The sequence below is a fragment of the Paramormyrops kingsleyae genome, unplaced genomic scaffold (assembly GCF_048594095.1).
Source record: "Paramormyrops kingsleyae isolate MSU_618 unplaced genomic scaffold, PKINGS_0.4 ups78, whole genome shotgun sequence".
Taxonomy (NCBI): domain Eukaryota; kingdom Metazoa; phylum Chordata; class Actinopteri; order Osteoglossiformes; family Mormyridae; genus Paramormyrops; species Paramormyrops kingsleyae.
Window position 1 is genome coordinate 25,001 of NW_027326016.1, and position 20,276 is coordinate 45,276.

Consider the following 20,276-nt stretch of genomic DNA (forward strand, 5'->3'; position numbering starts at 1 on the left):
GCATGATGGATCCATGTTCTCATTCTGTTTACGCCAAATTCTGACTCTACCATTTGAATGTCTCAACAGAAATCGAGACTCATCAGACCAGGCAACGTTTTTCCAGTCTTCAACTGTCCAATTTTGGTGAACTCGTGCAAATTGTAGCCTCTTTTTCCTATTTGTAGTGGAGATGAGTGGTACCCAGTGGGGTCTTCTACTGTTGTAGCCCATCCGCCTCAAGGTTGTGCGTGTTGTGACTTCACAAATGCTTTGCTGCATACCTCGGTTGTAACGAGTGGTTATTTCAGTCAAAGTTGCTCTTCTATCAGCTTGAATCAGTCGGACCATTCTCCTCTGACCTCTAGCATCAACAAGGCATTTTCGCCCACAGGACTGTCGCATACTGGATGTTTTTCCCTTTGCACACCATTCTTTGTAAACCCTAGAAATGGTTGTGCGTGAAAATCCCAGTAACTGAGCAGATTGTGAAATACTCAGACCGGCCCATCTGGCACCAATAACCATGCCACGCTCAAAATCGCTTAAATCACCTTTCTTTCCCATTCTGACATTCAGTTTGGAGTTCAGGAGATTGTCTTGACCAGGACCACACCCCTAAATGCATTGAAGCAACTGCCATGTGATTGGTTGATTAGATAATTGCATTAATGAGAAATTGAACAGGTGTTCCTAATAATCCTTTAGGTGAGTGTATATATATATATATATATATATATATATATATATATATATATATATAGACAGACACACACACACACACACACATCAGCATTTTTTTTTTCCCAACGAGTCTCATTTCAGTAACACGTCTGGCATGTCTATTTAGGTGTCTTGTGTGAATTTTAATCTTGATGTCATTATTCAATTCAATTCAATTTTATTTATATAGCGCATTATCACAACATTACATTGTCTCAATGCGCTTTACATTTCTGCCTCGTAAAGACCCCCCATTGAGTAAGCCAAAGGCAACGGTGGCAAGGAAAAACTCCCTAAGAGGAAGAAACCTTGGGAGGAACCAGACCCAAAGGGGGAGCCCATCCTCCAGGGGCCGGCAGATGAGTCAAACAAACAAGATGCAATGACTAAGCTAATACAGGGGTTGAAATATATGTCTCAATGCAGCGGCCGACCGGTGCATTACACAATATCCCACTAAGTAAATGCTGGAGAAGGAATGTGCAGCCTCAGCAAGATAAAACATATGACAAATCTGGACAATAGGACATTCCTGCAGCAAGAGTTTTATGGACAGGGAGACATTGCAACTTACCACATGTCTGTTGCTGAACTCAAGGGCTCATAGCGAATCACCTCCGGTGCTGAAGGAAGAGAGACAAGATGTATGGAGGCCAAAGGAATAATGCAGGTGAACAAATTAACATCTAAAAGCAGACTTTATAGAACCTGTACATAAAAGAGTTCACACACAATAAGTAAATGTCAGGGGCCGGTTGCACAAAACACCTTAAGTTAAGATTCTCCTAGTCTGAGGTTTCCTTAAAATAAAGTCCATTGCACAAAAGTCTTTCCTTAAAATGTTACTTAAGCATTTACGTTATTTCCACTTATCCTGGTCTTGTACTTAAGGAATCCCTTAAAGTTCCCTTAACAGCAGCACAAAAGACCAAAGTCAGGAAAAAAACACTTAAGATACGTTTGACATGCAGACAACATGACTGAGTTTATGGCGATAAATTAAGCAAATGAACACATCCTGAGAACAGTGTCCTGTGACTGGGAGTACCCAATGAATACGATTAATAATGATCAATTGATTTTAGCTGACAGTCAATTTATGATTTCATTTATACGGCCTATGACATGTTTATATTTTAAAGTTTTGAGGTAAAAATTTAATAATTCTATGGATAGCTTCCCCCAGCCCAGGAATTCCCAGAGTCTGGGGTTGTGGGATGATACTTCATAGGTGAAAAAAATCCCATTTTAAACTGTAACTGCAACTGGTCGATCGCAATGAATCTACCAAGGGCTCCCCGATCGGCAAAATATATGGAACTTGGTAGCTCGTACTATAATAAAGGTTGGTGACCACTAATATAAACGTAGCAGGAGTTGAGTGTCTCTGGCACCGTTATGATGTGGTCGTGGAATAAAAAGTTTGGGGACTCATGTCACTGGTGGATTTAGGTATGGGCAATTGGGCGGCATGGTGTCCGCACAAGAAAAGAAAAAAGAATGGTGACATTTGCACTTCAGTTTTCTATCACTCCTTTGCACATCACATCAATGGTGATACAATGATGACCCTCTGTGTGGGTCAATTAACCTTGTCAGAGTGGGTGCCCTGATTCTAGTTTCTGAGCTAGACAGGCTACCACTGAAAAGTATGAGATGTTGGAGGGGTGGGCTGACCAAAACAGGAGCTGGGGAATCTATCAAGTAGCGCACCTTTAACTCTGTTCAGTACTAATATAATTAGTAAAATCAGTCAAACTACAAAATGCTGCCAAATACACCACATTTTATTAATTCATAATACTGTATATAGTTTCACAGACATATTTTTGCTTTTTTTTCTAGTTTCTGGGCACACTATTATTGTTGCTGGGGGTGGGGGGGGCCTGAAGGGGGGTTCACCCAGGGCGCCATGCAAGCTAGAACCACCACTGTCCCATGTCCTACCAGACGCAAGCCTTCATTTCATGTAGAATGAACCCAGAAAGCAGCTGAAGCCCTAATACTCTCCCGTATATAGGCAATTATGAGGAAACAGCAGTACATTGTATTACAAATTTGTACACGTTTCTTTTCTGCCTCAACATGACCACTGAAGAATTGTCAGTTTTTCAAATTTAAAATGGTTCCAAAACATTGGTGCTAATATAAGCCCCTAATATATCAGGTAGGTAGAATAGACAGACAGACAGATAGCCTACTTTATTAATCGTGAAAGACATTTAGAAAGAGTCAATACTACTATTCACCAGAATAGCAAGGGCTCAGAATGTAGGATGTAATACACTCAGGGAGGTCAATAGCTGACACTAATACACCAAGCAGAGTCAGTAATACTTACCAATGTACTGAGGTGTACCACAACTGCTCCTGTACACCACTCCTGGTGTAAGGTACTGAGCAAGTCCAAAATCGATTATCTTGATTTGGGGGACTGGTACCTTTTTGTCTGATAACATGATGTTTTCAGGCTGGACATGCATAAAACCAAAATGGGTGATAAATTATATACAGATTTGATAATACAGCATACACTGTAAACTTTTTTTGGCTGTGTCAATTTATTTAAACCACTTCTAGTGAATTAAACTTCTGGGAATAAGTTTTTGAGTCTGTTCTGTTAGGTGTTTGATGTGTTACTTTAGTGGAATGAATAACCAGGGAAATCAACATTTCCAATGCAATAAACTCAACCCTGCTGACAGCAAACACAAACACAACGCCTGAATAAAGTCAGTGGACACAGTGCGTCAGACACAAGGCAGTACTTTGACGCAAAGCTCCACTCCCTAGGGCTTGGTGACTACAGGGCACTTGAATGAAAAGACAGGAAAGAAAGCCAAGAAGGAATGAACAATGTTGCTGAAGTAAAATTACCGTGGGACCGAGGTCACGGTTGAGAATATTAATGTCGTTCAAGTGTAGAATGTAGCTGAGGTCATAGTGCTGTGTCACATAGATTACAGTGTAGAATGTAACTGAGAGGACACAGTGCCATGTCGCGTAGATTACAGTGTAGAAATAACTGAGAAGACAGTGTCATGTTGCATAGATTATACTGTAGAATGTAACTGAAGGGACAGTGCATATAACACATAATTTAATGAACTTTAAGTGACAGTGCCATGTCACATAAATCAGAGTGCAGAATGTGCAGAACAAGCATGATTACTGTAATCATAAATTGATTTTAGACTACAGTGAACAATATAGCTGAGCTGAAGTACTACCTTGAGATCAAAGTGCACAATCTGCTTGCTGTGCATGTACTTGACTCCCAGTAGGATTTGCTTGATGAATACGATGGCCTCACTTTCCAAAAGATTCTCCTTCTCAGCTATATAGTCAAATAGCTCTCCCCCAGTAATTCTGCAGAGAGGAAGAGCACAGGAGATGAGGAGAAGAAAACAGTCTTCACTGTTTAGAAGGTGAATTGTTCCTCAATTTCAGATGGATGCTGTTGTGGCATGCCATTCAGACTGACTTCAAGCATGTTTCCACTTGCACCTAGCAGACAGTAATGGTCTTTTACAAAGCTTCTTCACAGTCTAAATAAGACCAGCCAGAGATTAACATGGTTAAATGGTTGATTTGCTGCAAGCTTCACCATGTTAAAAATAAAACTTGTGCCTTTAACAAATTATTTATTGACAAGGTGCAACTGATTCCTGTAACAGGTTGGCAGAAAACTGCTACTTTTATCATTCCTACAAGCTGAACCACACTGACAGGTAATTTATTTTTGCCCAGTTATTACAATTAGTTTTCAATCTGTGCCTACTCCATGATGGCAATACCACAAACTACAAGAATTGTTTAAGTAGTGAGCAAGAAGTGTTAAATTAATCTGCAACACATAATGAGGGCCTACTCCAGCATGTGTACAGAAGCTGAGGACATTCATTAAAACCACACAGGTCCAAGCAGCTACAATAGGATTACATGTCCCTTCCACTTCCCCCAAGCTCATGCTTTACTCACAGCTCCATGATGAGCACCAGCTCTGCTGCTTCCTCAAACACATCCTGCAAGGCCATGATATTCTCATGCTGCAGGGCCTGTAGGATTTCCACTTCCTCTTCCACCCTCCTTCTGTCCAGCCCTGGGCCACTGTCCATGACCTTTTTCACCTTCAGAAATTTTCCCGCCCAGTGAGTCCCAGAGGACCGCTCTCGCACATCCCGAACCTGCCCAAAGTGTCCACTGTCACAAAAACAGAGTGCAATAAAGGGATGATCAATGAAGCGGTGACTGAACAGTAACAATGAGAAATTGCAATGGATGCTATGATCATTTGCTCACCTGCCAATCACTTTACCAATTTCATAGAAGTCTTCCACTTTCTCCAGTCTGAAGACCGACATGCTGATCTTTTGTTCTTAGTGTCCTCCTTACTTCATGATCATTCACTGTCCTCCCATGCTGCACCAGTGTGCTGCCCTGCCTGAAAATCAGCACCAGAATCTGAGCAATGATTAACATCACTACATTATACCAAATTCTACATAAAGCAACATTTTGTTTATTGAGTAATATAAGTTGACAGCTTATAGAGCAGGATATTTTACTGCACAAACAAAATTATGGTAAGATTAAGAAACAGGCAAAAGAAATGCTGTTAACCAATGATACAATAAATCATATCTAAGACCTCTAAGGGAAAAATGGGAACATGCTACAGCACAGAGGCTACCCTCGCTCTCGGAGACAATCCTCTTCCAAGCTACAACAGATCTGTAAGACAACAGCTTCAAGAGTCCTTATAGTTAAGCTTGATCTGTACCCAGCATACTCGGTTCACCTATTTCAGGTGAACACACAGAGTAACAAATGTATGATCCCTTAATGTCCATAATACTCTGCATCAGCTCTAAATTCCCCTGCACAGATCACCTGAACACAGGGTTTTTAGAAGTAATTATCCATACATTTTCCAACCATCCAAAAGTTATAAAAGAGCCTTGGAACCCTTCCCAGAAAATATATGACACAGGGAAGGGGAACACCCTGGATGGCATATGGAGGAACACACAACATATGAACAATTTTGAGACACTCGTGACTTTGGACTTTGGGAGGAGCCCAGAGTACCTAGAGGAAACGCGTCAAAAAATGGGGAAAACATGTAAACTTCACTTACACTGAATAGGGCCAGGATTAAAAACCCCTGCTGTGGAGGCTGGAAGTAACAGCACTACCCAGTTAGCAGTAATAAATTCATATTTCAGGTAAGTCCCTGTGGATTAGAATGAAGAATTAGAACTTTGTGGCGGTGTGTGGGCACAGCAAATACTGTCTCCAAGGTTTTGAATTTGAATTCAGGTATGGCTCTCCATGTACAGAGTTTGCATGTACATTCTCTCAAATATTCCAGTTTCCTCCCCAAGTCCAAAAACTATACACTCACCTAAAGGATTATTAGGAACACCTGTTCAATTTCTCATTAATGCAATTATCTAATCAACCAATCACATGGCAGTTGCTTCAATGCATTTAGGGGTGTGGTCCTGGTCAAGACAATCTCCTGAACTCCAAACTGAATGTCAGAATGGGAAAGAAAGGTGATTTAAGCAATTTTGAGTGTGGCATGGTTGTTGGTGCCAGACGGGCCGGTCTGAGTATTTCACAATCTGCTCAGTTACTGGGATTTTCACGCACAACCATTTCTAGGGTTTACAAAGAATGGTGTGCAAAGGGAAAAACATCCAGTATGCGGCAGTCCTGTGGGCAAAAATGCCTTGTTGATGCTAAAGGTCAGAGGAGAATGGGCCGACTGATTCAAGCTGATAGAAGAGCAACTTTGACTGAAATAACCACTCGTTAGAACCGAGGTATGCAGCAAAGCATTTGTGAAGCCACAACACGCACAACCTTGAGGCGGATGGGCTACAACAGCAGAAGACCCCACCGGGTACCACTCATCTCCACTACAAATAGGAAAAAGAGGCTACAATTTGCACAAGCTCACCAAAATTGGACAGTTGAAGACTGGAAAAATGTTGCCTGGTCTGATGAGTCTCGATTTCTGTTGAGACATTCAAATGGTAGAGTCAGAATTTGGCGTAAACAAAATGAGAACATGGATCCATCATGCCTTGTTACCACTGTGCAGGCTGGTGGTGGTGGTGTAATGGTGTGGGGGATGTTTTCTTGGCACACTTTAGGCCCCTTAGTGCCAATTGGGCATCGTTTAAATGCCACGGCCTACCTGAGCATTGTTTCTGACCATGTCCATCCCTTTATGACCACCATGTACCCATCCTCTGATGGATACTTCCAGCAGGATAATGCACCATGTCACAAAGCTCGAATCATTTCAAATTGGTTTCTTGAACATGACAATGAGTTCACTGTACTAAAATGGCCCCCACAGTCACCAGATCTCAACCCAATAGAGCATCTTTGGGTTGTGGTGGAACGGGAGCTTCGTGCCCTGGATGTGCATCCCACAAATCTCCATCAATTGCAAGATGCTATACTATCAATATGGGCCAACATTTCTAAAGAATGCTTTCAGCACCTTGTTGAATCAATGCCACGTAGAATTAAGGCAGTTCTGAAGGCGAAAGGGGGTCAAACACCGTATTAGTATGGTGTTCCTAATAATCCTTTAGGTGAGTGTATGTTTTGTGTGAAATGGAATTGTGAATTTATTTTAATATGTGGACATTTACCCTACTTGGGCCCTATGTACCAGAAATAGCACAGCAATGACCGCAATTTGACAAGTGCTTAAAAATGAAAGCCAAGAGCATAGAAGAGTGTTTGATGTTGATGATGATACAACTTTAAATTTAAATTTAAAGGTCTATTTATTAGGGAGGGACAAATGAAGAAATATTAAATATTGGAGGATACAACCTCCCATCTCCCAGATCCTGTGTCCCCATACCAGATGTGGGCAATCCTTTCTGCAAAGGGCCAGTGTGTATGCAGGTTTTTGGGATAACCTTTAGGTCAGCAGTTCAAACCCAGGTGTGAGGACTCTAGCCAATCAGTCCTCTAATTAGTAATCTAATTAGGGAGATGCAGCGAAAACCCGCATACACACCGTCCCTTTGCTGAAAAGATTTCCCACCCCTGCCCTATACAAAGCTCTCAAACCTGTATTAAATATTAATTTACAAAATTCCTTGCTTCCGCCCTTTACCTGGCTGGTTTCTGGTTATCCTCAAAGTCTTCTGCTTCACCTTATTATTGTGTACTGCTGTCTTAGAAAGTTTGAACCTGAAAGCAACCAGCCATTTAGCCTTCTGCCAGCAGAACCAGGATTAAACCAGGATTTAAAAATGCAGATTTGTTTGAAAATATAGAGCAGTCTCTTAATTTTTTCCATGGCTGTATATCATAGACTGCCTAACTATACATTCCTAAACAGGTTTTTACCACGTCCACCAACATTCCAATGGCAGTAAAAATGAAGAGAAGCTGTAGTATGTAGATTAATAATCACCAGCAGATACCGAAACTATTTTATCGCTTTGTTGAGTTTTTAAACCGTACCCATCGTCCAAAGCATGCGCTAATTCTGGATAAATGAGCATTACACATTTTCACAGATTCTTCTTGGGTATATAATTTAACTAGTTTTGCTTCTTTAATTTCACAAATATGTTTGCAGTTTATAAGTTTGATGGTAAAAGGACAGTGAACCAAGCACGGATATCCCCGAATCTAGTATTGTAAAATACACATATGATGCCGATAATGACAAAGAATGTGACGATGTCGCATTTTGAAATGGCTTTCTATCGATTTTTTTTTCTTCCACGTCGCAACCTCTGAGTTAAAATACAGTAAAACTGCGTGGTTCACATTTACATAAATTACAAATATATAATTAACTGCAACCACCATAGAAAAGAAAACCGAACACAGCGTAAATTTTACTTTTGAAGTTGCTTAAGTTAATGAATACTAATTAATCACATTTTAAAAGAAAAGTATGAAACAACTAGGCTATATGGAAATAAAGAAAGAACTCACCTTTGAAAATACGAGCGTGGGAGGTAATTTAAAATTAATCCGTCGTATTAAAAAAAATCGTTTTCCCACTATGTACAAGTGCCTGACACCGACGAACTACTCTTTCAGGCGCTGTGAGAAGTTAAGTGCGCACCCTTAAAATAAACTCCGCCCGTTTCCTGTGGAATCATAATGAACGTAGTTCAAATTGCCTGGTATGTCATTTGTTCTAAGTTATGTAAACATTCCTTTCAGCTACATATCAGCAAATAATAGTAACCACATAGCAATGTGACGCAGCAACAACTTGGGGATTGAACGTGAAACCTGGAAGTCGATCAAAAGCAAATGTTCCCATATAAGGTAATGTAGGCATGTTTCTGTCACATCGACTTTATCTTTACTTCCACATACTTCATTGGGCAGGGCGCTGATTAACCTGAGACAGGAGAGGAACGGAGACATACTTTGAACTAGATCTTGCATCTAAAGAAATACACTACACGCACGCGCGCGCGCACACACACACACAGGCCTGTACACAGGCTGTAAATTAATAAATATTTACAAATCCATATAAAAACAATAAATCATTATATTATATAATGATTATTAAAGAAATCGTATTACGGATTACAGGCATTACAAATAAGCACTTCCTAAGTCATTGTATCTATTATAACTTAATTATTGTAGAAGCGTGTAAGAGTTATGTTACTATAACAAGTCACCTGACATGTGCCTTTGTGGTCAATTTGACCCCAGGGTAGGCGTGAGGATTAAAGAGAGCAAAAGTGTATTATACAGACTACGTAACTTTCCAAAATCTTAAATTCTCCCAACCTTAGGATAACTATGCAACTCATGACATAACGATAAAAGTTTTACTACAGTCCTCTAAAGGTTTACCACAGTATACGTAGTCCCCCATATCTGCGGCTGATACGATCCGCGGATGTGTTGCAACTTAATTTGCAATGAAACCAATCATATGTTACGGTTTGTTTAGAGCCCGCCCACTGAATTTGATGGATGACTTCGACGGATTATATGGCTGCTTGTATCATTTAAAATGTATTTTAAATAGTCGTTTAAATTACAATTTAAATTTTTCATTTAAATGACATTTATAAATAATCACTTAATTAAAAATTTTAAACGACCATTTAAATGACATTTATATATTGAATATTGTCACAAAAAACCCTCCACACCTCACAGTCCTAGTCCAAAAGCGCAAAAGATATCGCCGGGGTGCATCCTCAGTGATTCAGTTGGTGTGCAGAATTAGGTAGAAGAAAATAGTTAACATTAGGCAGTTCACTATAAAGTCAGTGGATTATCTTGAGTAACCAGGTCATGATAGCTGCTCAATTTTTCAAATTTATTTTTCTGGCACTTTAATCACCACAGAAAAAATGCAATTCACTCCCCTTACATTCGAGAGAAGGCCAGCATTTCTAATGCAGATATGTCCAAAACTAGACAACTTCCCAACAAAACCACCTATTAATGAAATACATCTTTCAGTTTTGGGGTGAACTGCCACTTCAGGCTGATTTTTCATTTTAAAAAGTACCAGCAAGTCTACTAAACCCATTTTCAAATTATTTTCACTTTCTCACAAGTCACATGGAATTCCAAAAACTACAATAGCAAGAGTCCACTGTAAGTACACCAAAGAAATGAATTATCTGCATCTCATATAGAAGCAATACATATAGACAATACATATACTGGAATTTCTTACCTTTGTATTAGTTTGATATCCAATACTTCAGAGTAGCCAACTTTGGTCAGCTGGCTAGCATGAGATTTTTACATTTAGATGTAAGAGTTTTACTTTGTGAAGTCTGTAGGGTTTGCCAACTACCCCAACACATTTGATATAGCTAATTTTAAGTTTATAATATAGATTTGCTGTAAGATTTATTTCAGAGTCAGAAAGCATGAGTGTCACGCCAGATGAGTGAGAGTTGGCAGCCCTGGTTCTTCATTACAGCACATCGATTTATACCACTATAGGTGCTTATGAGTGTGTATGTTAACTTTAAAAGCAAACCATGATCTGGGAAATGGAATGGAAGCATGTCAGTACAGAGAATAGTAGTACACAGCAGGCAGTGTAGCTAGCTTGGTAGCTAACTAGGTTGGTGACAACTCAAATGATGGCCTGATTGACAAATGTCAGATTACAAATCTTAAAATAGCTAGCTGGCATTGGAATAAGCAATGGAATTTAACATAAGCAGGGCTGGAAATTAAAATTTGCCTGCAGGCAAATTCAACTGCATGGCTAACTACAATGAAGTAACCAGCATTAGTCTCCATTTCTGGAGCAAATTAGTAGAGATATTAGTAAAGTACATGGAATATTAAACTGAATAATAAATAATTATATATATATATATATATATATATATATATATACACACACACACACACACACACACACACACACACACACACAGTGTGTATATATATATATATAGTATCTATCTATCCCCAACCTCACTGGCTGACCACCACTCCCCTTAGGTGACTGAAGGGTAGCCATGTAACACTTGTTAGAGCTGTGCTGCTACTTGACTGAATAGAGAGCTTTGCTATATAAAAGCTATTCAGGTTTCATAGTGGCAATGCTACGACCACGGTACTGGAAATGTTGAAAAACAAATTGTTTTTGTAGCGATGCTACTGCCTAAAAGTGGGTGTCACTCTAACCAACCATACAAGTCAATTTGTAAAAACTCCTTTATTCCAAAAAGCTGACAAGTCACTGGGGCACACTGACCATTTACCAATATCGATACACAGCCCAATATGATTTCAGAACACAATTCATTCCAGATTAAGACGGTATCAGGAGGCAGTGAGGCAAAGCACCCAGCAGTCTTACTTTAGGATGACTGGCTTTTTTCCTGTGCGTCCCCCTCCCCTTTCATCTTTTACACCCCAATATGGGTATTTTACTCCTGTGCTTCCATGGTTGCTTCCTTCCTTCTACCTCCCAAACTACCCATAAGCCTAATTTAAACCCTTCTACCAACACCATTCCCCACCCTAAAGCCATTTAGTTCCTCTTGGTCTTGGGAGAGTCATATTTCCTCTTGCTGGAGTACCAGAGGAGTAGGGGGATGCCAATGGATGGCAAGGTCATGACCCCAAAAGCAGCCCAGTCCAGCTGAGGGGGAAAAGGGTGCGAGTAGAGAATGAGCATATGAAGTTGCCATTTAGCCAATGAAACACCTGTTACAAGGCCAGTACAGAATACAGAAAGGTCCCAGGGTCAAAAGGACAGAAGCACTGGCTGGGTGTTCCAGTCAAAATCAGTTCAGCATTGAATACTGCCAGGCCATAAGATTTGTGATTGAGGGTTTGCTCAAAACATGCACTAAATGTTCAGATGCCCTAGACTGTCCATTATCCACCTAAACGATCACACTACCTTTAGTTTTAAATGCTCCTTTAAAAGGAAATGCAACTTACATAATGAGGAGAGAAGCGCCTGTCAAATTCCCTCTGGGCCAGAATACCACCCTGTCCAGGGGCACTTGTGTACCCAACCTGTGACGAGGGTGAAGACAGTCAGAAGCCAAAGCTACAAGCACATAACACTATTCAAGGTGATGACATACCTTGACATATTAATGCTCTTTTTGGCAGATTTGAAAAGTTGGTCCCTTACCACAACTTGTCCCCCTTCCTGGGCCACGTAGCTGACAGATGCAGAAGTGAAGTTGAAGTACCCAGCCTTGAGGGGGCGCAATACCACTGTATGGGATACATTGCTGGCTCTGAGGTGGGGGCATTAAGGAGGAGAAGCAAAGTACGAGAAAATGACAAGTCAGGAATTCCAAGGATTTCGAAGGCTGATGCCTTGTCCAGAGCCAAGTGAAACCATTTTACTTCCCCTTTCTTCCTCTCCCTGTATCCCTTCATTTACCTAGGGGCCCAGGATGCAGGGAGCGGATGGAGTAGTGATGGGATGGGGTGACATCAGGCTTCAAGTGTTTTTTCTATTCCTTTGTCGTTTGAAACTCTGAGTGAGTCTATTTTAGGGAAGGTGTTACGTCCCTATGCGCTCCCATCGGCCCGGCAGTGGCAGTGCCGTGGTTGTGGGAGGTGGGCAGTGTCAGTATTGGATTCATTATCAAGGGAATTCTTTTCACCTGGCGACAGGTGAAGTAGGGGATAAGTGTGGCCTCAGATCTGTTTCTCTCTCTCTTCACTTATTTTCCCCCAATGCTGAGCTACACCCACACGCGCATCAAACTAAGTGTTTCTACAAACAGGACAATCAGACCATTTTCAAAGGCTGCTTAAAGTGACAGCACATACTCTCCACTTCAAATGCACAGATTAAGGATACGGTGCAATCCTGTCCCATTTGACGTTTAGCATTCCAGATACAATGCCAAAGTCCTCCGGTGGAAAGGAATCATCAGACAGCTCCACCTCTAGGGCAGCACTGTAAAAAGCACAACAAAACATCTGATGTTGAGTTTGGGTTTTATGGCAAACATGATCATATTAGTCACTATAAACGTAACATTAAATTTCCGTACCATTTCATCTCTACTGAAGGTACAATTCTATTCCATGACAAGTCAATTTATCTGATACTAAAGACAGGTAAACACCAATGTATCAGCAGAGCATATCAATAAGCCCTGCGTTAGTTTTAGCAAGGCTCTATGCTGCACTGAACTGTACAAGATCTTGATGGAATACAGAATGATGTGGGTAAGGTCAACTGTGAGAAAGGAGGCACTAGCAGCAGACCTGGTGCCGACATTGTAGATGTTGTACTGCAACGTTAGGTCCCGGCCCTCTACTGCATATCGGTTCAGTAGAGACTTGGAAGCCAAGAGCCGAGCCCCCTCCTCTCCTGTCACCAACCCCAGTGCAACCAACAGAACAAATGCACGTAGTGTCCCCATCTGGATGGAAGGAGAAAAAGAGGCATTTAAAAAATAATAATAAAAATATCACACTATCAATCAGGAAGTGTATAAGGGATCATCACATTCACTGAAAATCCAACAATGTAGACTACTTCATCGTATGGGACTGCCCCGGCTCTTGCCAGGCAGTTAATTTAAAAAAATATAGATTCACTAATTTGGGGAAAATGTGAGGATGACAGTGATAATGAATAAGACCAAACAAGCGACTATTGCGGTACATTTACAGTTACAGTCCAAAAATGAAGGTGAAAATTTCAAGTTGCGAGATGTAACTTTAGGGTGACCAGATAATCCATGTCAGGGAGGACACTCTGAGCTAGGACAGGAATTGTAAATTACCATTTCAATTAAAATGACCCGAATTTCACTTGAGCACTGAGCTCTTGCTTTGTGCTGATTGGTCAGTCTCCTATAATCATGCATGTGTCACTAATGCTAATGTGAAACAGCTGGATGAGTCTTTCAGTCAACGAAACAAACCAGTCAAAGCACAAGAAGAGCTGAACTATTTAGCCGAGCACAGGAGCCTTTCAATTTGAAAGTAGTTTGTAAAACCCGAAGTAGCTCAAAGTGTCCTCCCTGACATGGATTATCTGGTCACCCTATGTAACTTCCCATCGTAAGCCAACGCTTACGTGTCCGCAAAAAGCAACCGTTAGCTACAATTGCTAGTTACGATGAAACGGTAACCTTGATTTTAGATTATAACACAATTAAACATCACAGTACTTAGAAATGACGACAAAATGAAACATAAGCGAACAATGTAAAGAATGCTTGATATTGTTCAACGAAAACATTTCAAACCCGGCTAACGCTTACGTGTACTAAGTGACCAGCGACCCACAGTCTAGCAACCATCTGCTAGAACCTTCGGGTATCAATGAAAGTTAGTGAGTTTCAAAACCAATTACAAATTTTTTTATCAAACGCCCCAATGAATTCGCATTATTCTCAACATACCTGCCGAAACGCGACAATAAAAAAAAAGAAATGCCTACCTCCCTTTCTAAGACACAGTGCCTGCCGCAGAACTGTAAGATCATCAATACGCACACTCAGTACCTTTCAACCCTCGGTGACGTAATCGGAAATGGGACGTGGCCTTAGTCACGTGTGCATCACCATTTAAAACCGTTTACTTTTTAAAAATGTTAAATCACACCATTTTTTTCCCGTGTTGTTTTAATTTTACCTCACTACTGGGGATGGGAATCAGTATTGTTTTCAGTGAACCTATTAGGTCATCTAAAAGATTAATTCATTGATTTTTTCACTTCCTACGTTTCTCTTGGATTTCGCTCTCTTTTATGTTTAACACTTGATTCGTATATTCTTAGCGACACAACAAAAGACGTACGCCAAAAACTTTAGCGAAATTTCTTGTTATCATTGCGTTTCCATAAAACTGACTTTTATCGATAAAAAGGCATGCGTCATGACGTAATATCCGGAGAAAATCCGTTTCGCTTTATGGTCAAAAAACTCTTTCAGGCATGTTTTCATCCAGAGCTGCACATGTATCGATGAAATGTATACGCTCGACTTCTCTTATTTCGATATTCAAATAACAGGAGTTCCATGGCAAAATGGAAAGGATCTTCAGGCAGTCCCCCGACTAAGAACGTCCAGCTTACGGACAACTCGTACATTCGGATGAATTACCATAAATCGTATTATATTAAAAATTCGGGTTAAATACAATGGTTTGTAATAACGAATGCACGTACTACTTTGTGACGCTCGTGAAAATGTTGCGCATCTTCAGCGTTTCGTCGGCTCGAGGTGCAGTACAGTAAAGTATGTAGTTACTATTATTATCTCGTTCGTAAGCTGGAGACTCCCTGTACAGCGAACTGATGTGCATTTGGCATTTTAAAATGATGTTGTCAGCTCAATTAGTTAAAACTGTACGTGTTCACCTTCCAAAGAAAGCACCGCCAAAACAAAATAACATTTTAGGATGCTGTAGTAGCGAACCATTTTATACCAAACTTCTGGCTTAAACATCTTAGGATGTCCAGTTCTACATTTGAATGCCGGCACGTATGACCTTTTATTGGGCCAGTAATAGGCAGCCATCGACCATCAGTTCCGACCTGAAAGCTCATCGCAATTGCTCTGTACAAACTGGCAACCTGCGCCTAATGTAGAGTAGTGGGAGAAGCATTTGGTGTCTGCCAAGACAACAGTCCACCGCTCTATTTACACCAGGGGTACCCAATCTTATCCGCAAAGGGCCAGTGTGTATGCGGGTTTTCGCTGCAACTGCCTAATTGGATTACTAATTAGAGGACTGATTGGCTGAAAGAATCCTCACACCTGGGTTTGAACAGCTGACCTACAAGTTATCCCAAAAACCTGCATACACACCTGGGGGGTATTCCAGAAAGCAGGTTATGTGACATACCCGGGTAAGTTTAAGGGTAAGTTAGTGGATAACCTCAACTTTCGGTTCCAAAAACGGAGGTTAACTTTCTGGGTATGTACGTAACCATAGCAGCTTACTCTCTGAAGATAACCTGCTACTGAGCAGGTTATGTTCCAGGGTAAGTTTGTTGCAGAAGGTTACTGAGCATGGCGTGCCCTTTTGATGACGATCCTGTGAACGTGGAGGCATAAATTAAACAAGGTTTTTTTCGCCGGGAGAGCGTTATAAGACCGCGTATCGATGTCTTGTCATTTCCTAATGATTATTTGAAAAAGCCTTATCAGTTTTCAAAAGAATCGTTCATTTACTTAACATCTCTTGAAACCGCATATTGCAAATGTCACAAACCCAAACCGCGGGTCTGCGCTTAGCACAGAAAACATTCTGTGCATAGCACTTCGGTTTTTTGCGTCAGGGCATTTTTTGTACAATATGGGCGACGCAGAGCATATAGGAAAGGCAACTGTATGTAGAGCCGTTCGCACAGTATGTCTTGTACTTAACGCTTCTTACACACGTTTATACAGTTCCCTGTCCATAAAGCTCTGCGTGTTATTAAAGAGGAATTCCACAGAGTGGTAGGTTTGTCCTTTGTAGTAAAATCTATGATGCATATTTAATATATAGTCATACTATTTATATCTATAGCCTACATGTATTCATCCTGCACACACACACACTTGATACTTCCCTATATGACTTTCTATTTCAGGGTTTCCAAATGTAATTTGGAATACATGTAATACATGTATAGTGACAATAAAAGGCATTCATTCATTCATTCATTCATAATTGGGTGCATTGATGGCACCTACATTCCTATTAAAGCTCCTTCAATAAATGAGGGAGACTATGTTAATAGATAGATAGATAGATAGATAGATAGATAGATGTCTTTATTGTCACTATACAAGTACAGCGAGATAGCGGAGGAAATCTATTCATAGTATCAATGTGCAGGTAACTTGATTTTGTATCCTTAATTTTTGGCCTTGTTAAAATCATCAAACTCATTTTGATTACACCTTATTAAATAAGAAACCATATATTCCTAGTCGATACACATTGTTATTTTAACCTAAAGAAATGAATGGCAGGAAAAGTAAATGCTTTCATAGTGATTTAACAGTAAAAAGGATAACCCTTCCGCATCCTTTTTACTGTTAAATCACTATGAAAGCATTTACTTTTCCTGCCATTCATTTCTTTAGGTTAAAATAACAATGTGTATCGACTAGGAATATATGGTTTCTTATTTAATAAGGTGTAATCCTTCTGGAGACAGAAGAACTTTGAGCCAAGTCAAAATGAAACACAAAAACATTCTGCAAAAAGGTTATTGATTACACGATCACTTAACTATTTATTAAACACGATTTAGTATATTCTTTCTGTCATGTAGCTAATAGAAAAAAGGCTGAAGCCCGTCTAACTGGCGGGAGCCCACCACCACCTCCCCTCACCCCATCTGAGGGCAACCAGTGGTAACCAGCATTGTACTGTCCTGTAATGATTACCTATAGTTAGTGGAAAAAAGTAATGAGTTTGATGATTTTAACAAGGCAAAAAATTAAGGATACAAAATCAAGTTACCTGCACATTGATACTATGAATATATTTCCTCCGCTATCTCGCTGTACTTGTATAGTGACAATAAAGACATCTATCTATCTATCTATTAACATAGTCTTCCTCATTTATTGAAGGAGCTTTAATAGGAATGTAGGTGCCATCAATGCACCCAATTATGAATGAATGAATGAATGCCTTTTATTGTCACTATACATGTATTACATGTATTCCAAATTACATTTGGAAACCCTGAAATAGAAAGTCATATATGGAAGTATCAAGTGTGTGTGTGTGCAGGATGAATACATGCAGGCTATAGATGGGCCATTCCACCGAATGGGTGCCATTTGCTTGTTGTAACTCTTCCAAATTAAACTTAATTTTTTATCATTTTTCAACTCTGAATCTAATAACACATATATTTAACTATTCAAAACGTGTATTGGTCAATCTCAGGCAGCTTTATTTAATCTTTTACAAGGTTTCTAAGCCGAAGATGGTTACATTTTTCTCAGTCCTGTTACCAAAACTCATGTGACATTTAAAAAGAATGTTTAAAAGCATGTCAACTAATTCCTTTGAGGTTCCCTCAAGAAAGTGTTTATTTTAAAGAAATGGTTGACTACATGTTCAAATAATTGATATTTATGACCAAAAAATCACTATATATGCATGCACGTTGTATTTTTCTAAAAGATGCAAAGCCATTTTTATCTTTTCAAGAAAACCCAAACCTGAAATTGATTACATTTTTTATCATGTAATTTATTAAACAAATGGATAAATGATGGACCAAACATAATTGAAAAAAAGTGGTTTATCTTTATTTTTTTTTTAAGAAAAATAATCAAGTAACAGGAATGAACATCATCCCTTGAGTAGAAAGCTCTCACTCTGCTTAACAAACTATCTCCAACCCTGTTGTTCTGCTTCCACTGGTAGGTATAGTTAACTTTCCCATTTTTCTCATTTTTCCATCTTTTCTTTGAAAAGCCCAATGAATTTGGAGCCAAGCATTGCAGAATGTACTTTTTCTGAACTTTTCCTGTTATTATTATTTTTGAAATTATTTGCCTTTCCCTCTCCCCCTGTGCTGCTGTGTATTTGTTTCGGATGTCTTGTAACATAGACTCATGAAACAAAAGAGTCTTCTGAATGGCCGCACGTGGAAGCTGTCTCATCTGCCTTTTTACTTTTGTGCGTGGAGAAGCATTATTCTTTTTCATGCCCTGGACTTGTTTTTTGTACTTTTCTGTTTTTTGGGTTAGTTTCTTCAACAGAACCTGTAATTCTTGAATTTGCTTCTGAAGATTCTTTTGTTTTTTTTTATCTTCTTCTCTGCCCTTGATTATGTTGCCTAAAACACACATGTGCATCACATTAAAAAACACACTGCAGTTGTTAAAATGCACTGTTGCATTATCTCTGTGACTTGATAAGCAGAATTTTATACTGTAATGCAATCAAGTCTTTTTTGAGTCTGGTTCTGCTCGAGGTTTCTGCCTCCAAGGTTTGCAATCATATGCACAACACTTTATTACATTGCAACAAACACACACACATGCCCTATTGCATCCCTTGCACATTTTCTTTGACACTTGACCCATTTCATAAACTACACCTGGAAGTGCTTGGTTGTGGATCTACAACTTGTGCTGCTGATAGCTGGGGACTGTGTGCAGGGGTGATGAGGTGTTGTAGAGCTTCTTTCCTGTCCTTGATTCTATGGTATGTTTCCCTCCACTTTTTGCATTGTCTGCGCTTTTCTCTCTCACTTAGGTTATTGATCATTTTCTTCCTGCCTGATTCTAGGTCCTCCCTGTATTTTTCTTGTTCCTTCTCTAAATATCTTTCTCTCCTCTCTGAGTCGGCATCACGTCGAGCACGATAGCGTCGCTGCTTTTCTGCAGCACTTAGGGGTGGATTGGCACCCTGTAAGTATGGTATCCACATTGTGAAACTGATCTTAAATCTCAACAAATTCAGTAATTTCAACTGTAAAACTTAAAAGTTGAATAGTATTACACTGACTAATATTCACACTAATAAATCAATAAACCAGAGGGCTCTACTCACTCCTGTTATTGGCACTCAGTCCTGTTACTCTTTATATGAGTAACAGGACTGAAAGTAACAGGACTGAGTTTTTAGTATAGAATTAGCAAAAACATGAAATATAGCTACATGGTGACTATGCTAATAGCACGACAACATTGAGCACATTCTAGTGATCTACCAAAAATTTGTATTTTAAAAATAAACAGATAATATCCAAGAATTAATTTAGGTATCAGGACAGAACATTGAGATTGACCTCCTCAGTCATAGTTAAAATTTTATCAAATATAGAGGGGGAAAAAAGGAGGGAACTTACTTCTCATCTACCCATGGCCTTCAGAAGATCCAACAGATGCAACTTCCTGTTGAACATGTGACTTGTGGAATGTTCCAAATTTTTCAGATTGGTTAATGTGTTAGGGTAACAGTACTGAGTGAAAACCTAGGGACGCAACTAAAATGTGTATTTTAACTTAAATATTATGGTTTTCTTATGAAAAAAATATTTTCAAAGCATAGATGGGATTTGGAGTCACACAACAATGCAAAAAAAATTTAATCTCTGAAGGATTTTAATA

The 20,276-nt window shown here is 39.6% G+C and overlaps 2 protein-coding genes across 5 annotated transcripts in view; both read right to left on the reverse strand.

Annotated features, from left to right (window-relative positions):
* LOC140586883 (death-associated protein kinase 2-like) overlaps positions 1-8,942 on the reverse strand; it is a 28,429-nt gene extending 19,487 nt beyond the window's left edge. Inside the window, exons 1-7 of one of the 3 annotated variants that reach the window (XM_072708372.1) lie at positions 8,689-8,942; positions 5,843-5,938; positions 5,005-5,146; positions 4,684-4,905; positions 3,933-4,071; positions 3,044-3,173; positions 1,277-1,325 (exon numbers count right to left, since the gene is read on the reverse strand). In XM_072708372.1, coding sequence (XP_072564473.1) covers positions 1,277-1,325; positions 3,044-3,173; positions 3,933-4,071; positions 4,684-4,905; positions 5,005-5,066 — 602 coding nt within the window. In that variant the 5' untranslated portion in view covers positions 5,067-5,146; positions 5,843-5,938; positions 8,689-8,942. Of the gene's footprint in view, positions 1-1,276; positions 1,326-3,043; positions 3,174-3,932; positions 4,072-4,683; positions 4,906-5,004; positions 5,147-5,842; positions 5,939-6,670; positions 6,728-8,688 lie in introns of all 3 variants that reach the window. The other 2 variants (XM_072708371.1, XM_072708370.1) reach the window with 2 other exon arrangements.
* Positions 8,943-11,403: 2,461 nt separating this feature from the next.
* LOC140586884 (translocon-associated protein subunit beta) lies at positions 11,404-14,781 on the reverse strand. Of its 2 annotated transcripts, none has more exons than XM_072708373.1 (6): positions 14,639-14,781; positions 13,453-13,610; positions 13,040-13,138; positions 12,356-12,464; positions 12,157-12,234; positions 11,404-11,851 (listed from the first exon to the last, which is right to left on the reverse strand). In XM_072708373.1, the coding sequence occupies exons 1-6, from the start codon at positions 14,681-14,683 to the stop codon at positions 11,741-11,743; spliced, it is 600 nt and encodes a 199-aa protein (XP_072564474.1). In that variant the 5' UTR covers positions 14,684-14,781; the 3' UTR covers positions 11,404-11,740. The 2 variants fall into 2 exon arrangements, with proteins under 2 accessions (XP_072564474.1, XP_072564475.1); XM_072708374.1 differs by lacking the exon at positions 14,639-14,781 and adding an exon at positions 14,460-14,513.
* Between the last annotated feature and the right edge of the window lie 5,495 nt (positions 14,782-20,276).

Bases quoted from the DNA above. Each gene is read 5' to 3' on its own strand.
- LOC140586884 (XM_072708373.1), bottom strand. From the start codon at position 14,683: ATGATCTTACAGTTCTGCGGCAGGCACTGTGTCTTAGAAAGGGAG. The intron at 13,139-13,452 runs GTCTGCTGCTAG...TGCTTTTTACAG, and splicing joins ATCTACAATGTCGGCACCAG to TGCTGCCCTAGAGGTGGAGC. The intron at 12,235-12,355 runs GTAAGGGACCAA...CCCTCGTCACAG, and splicing joins AGGAAGGGGGACAAGTTGTG to GTTGGGTACACAAGTGCCCC.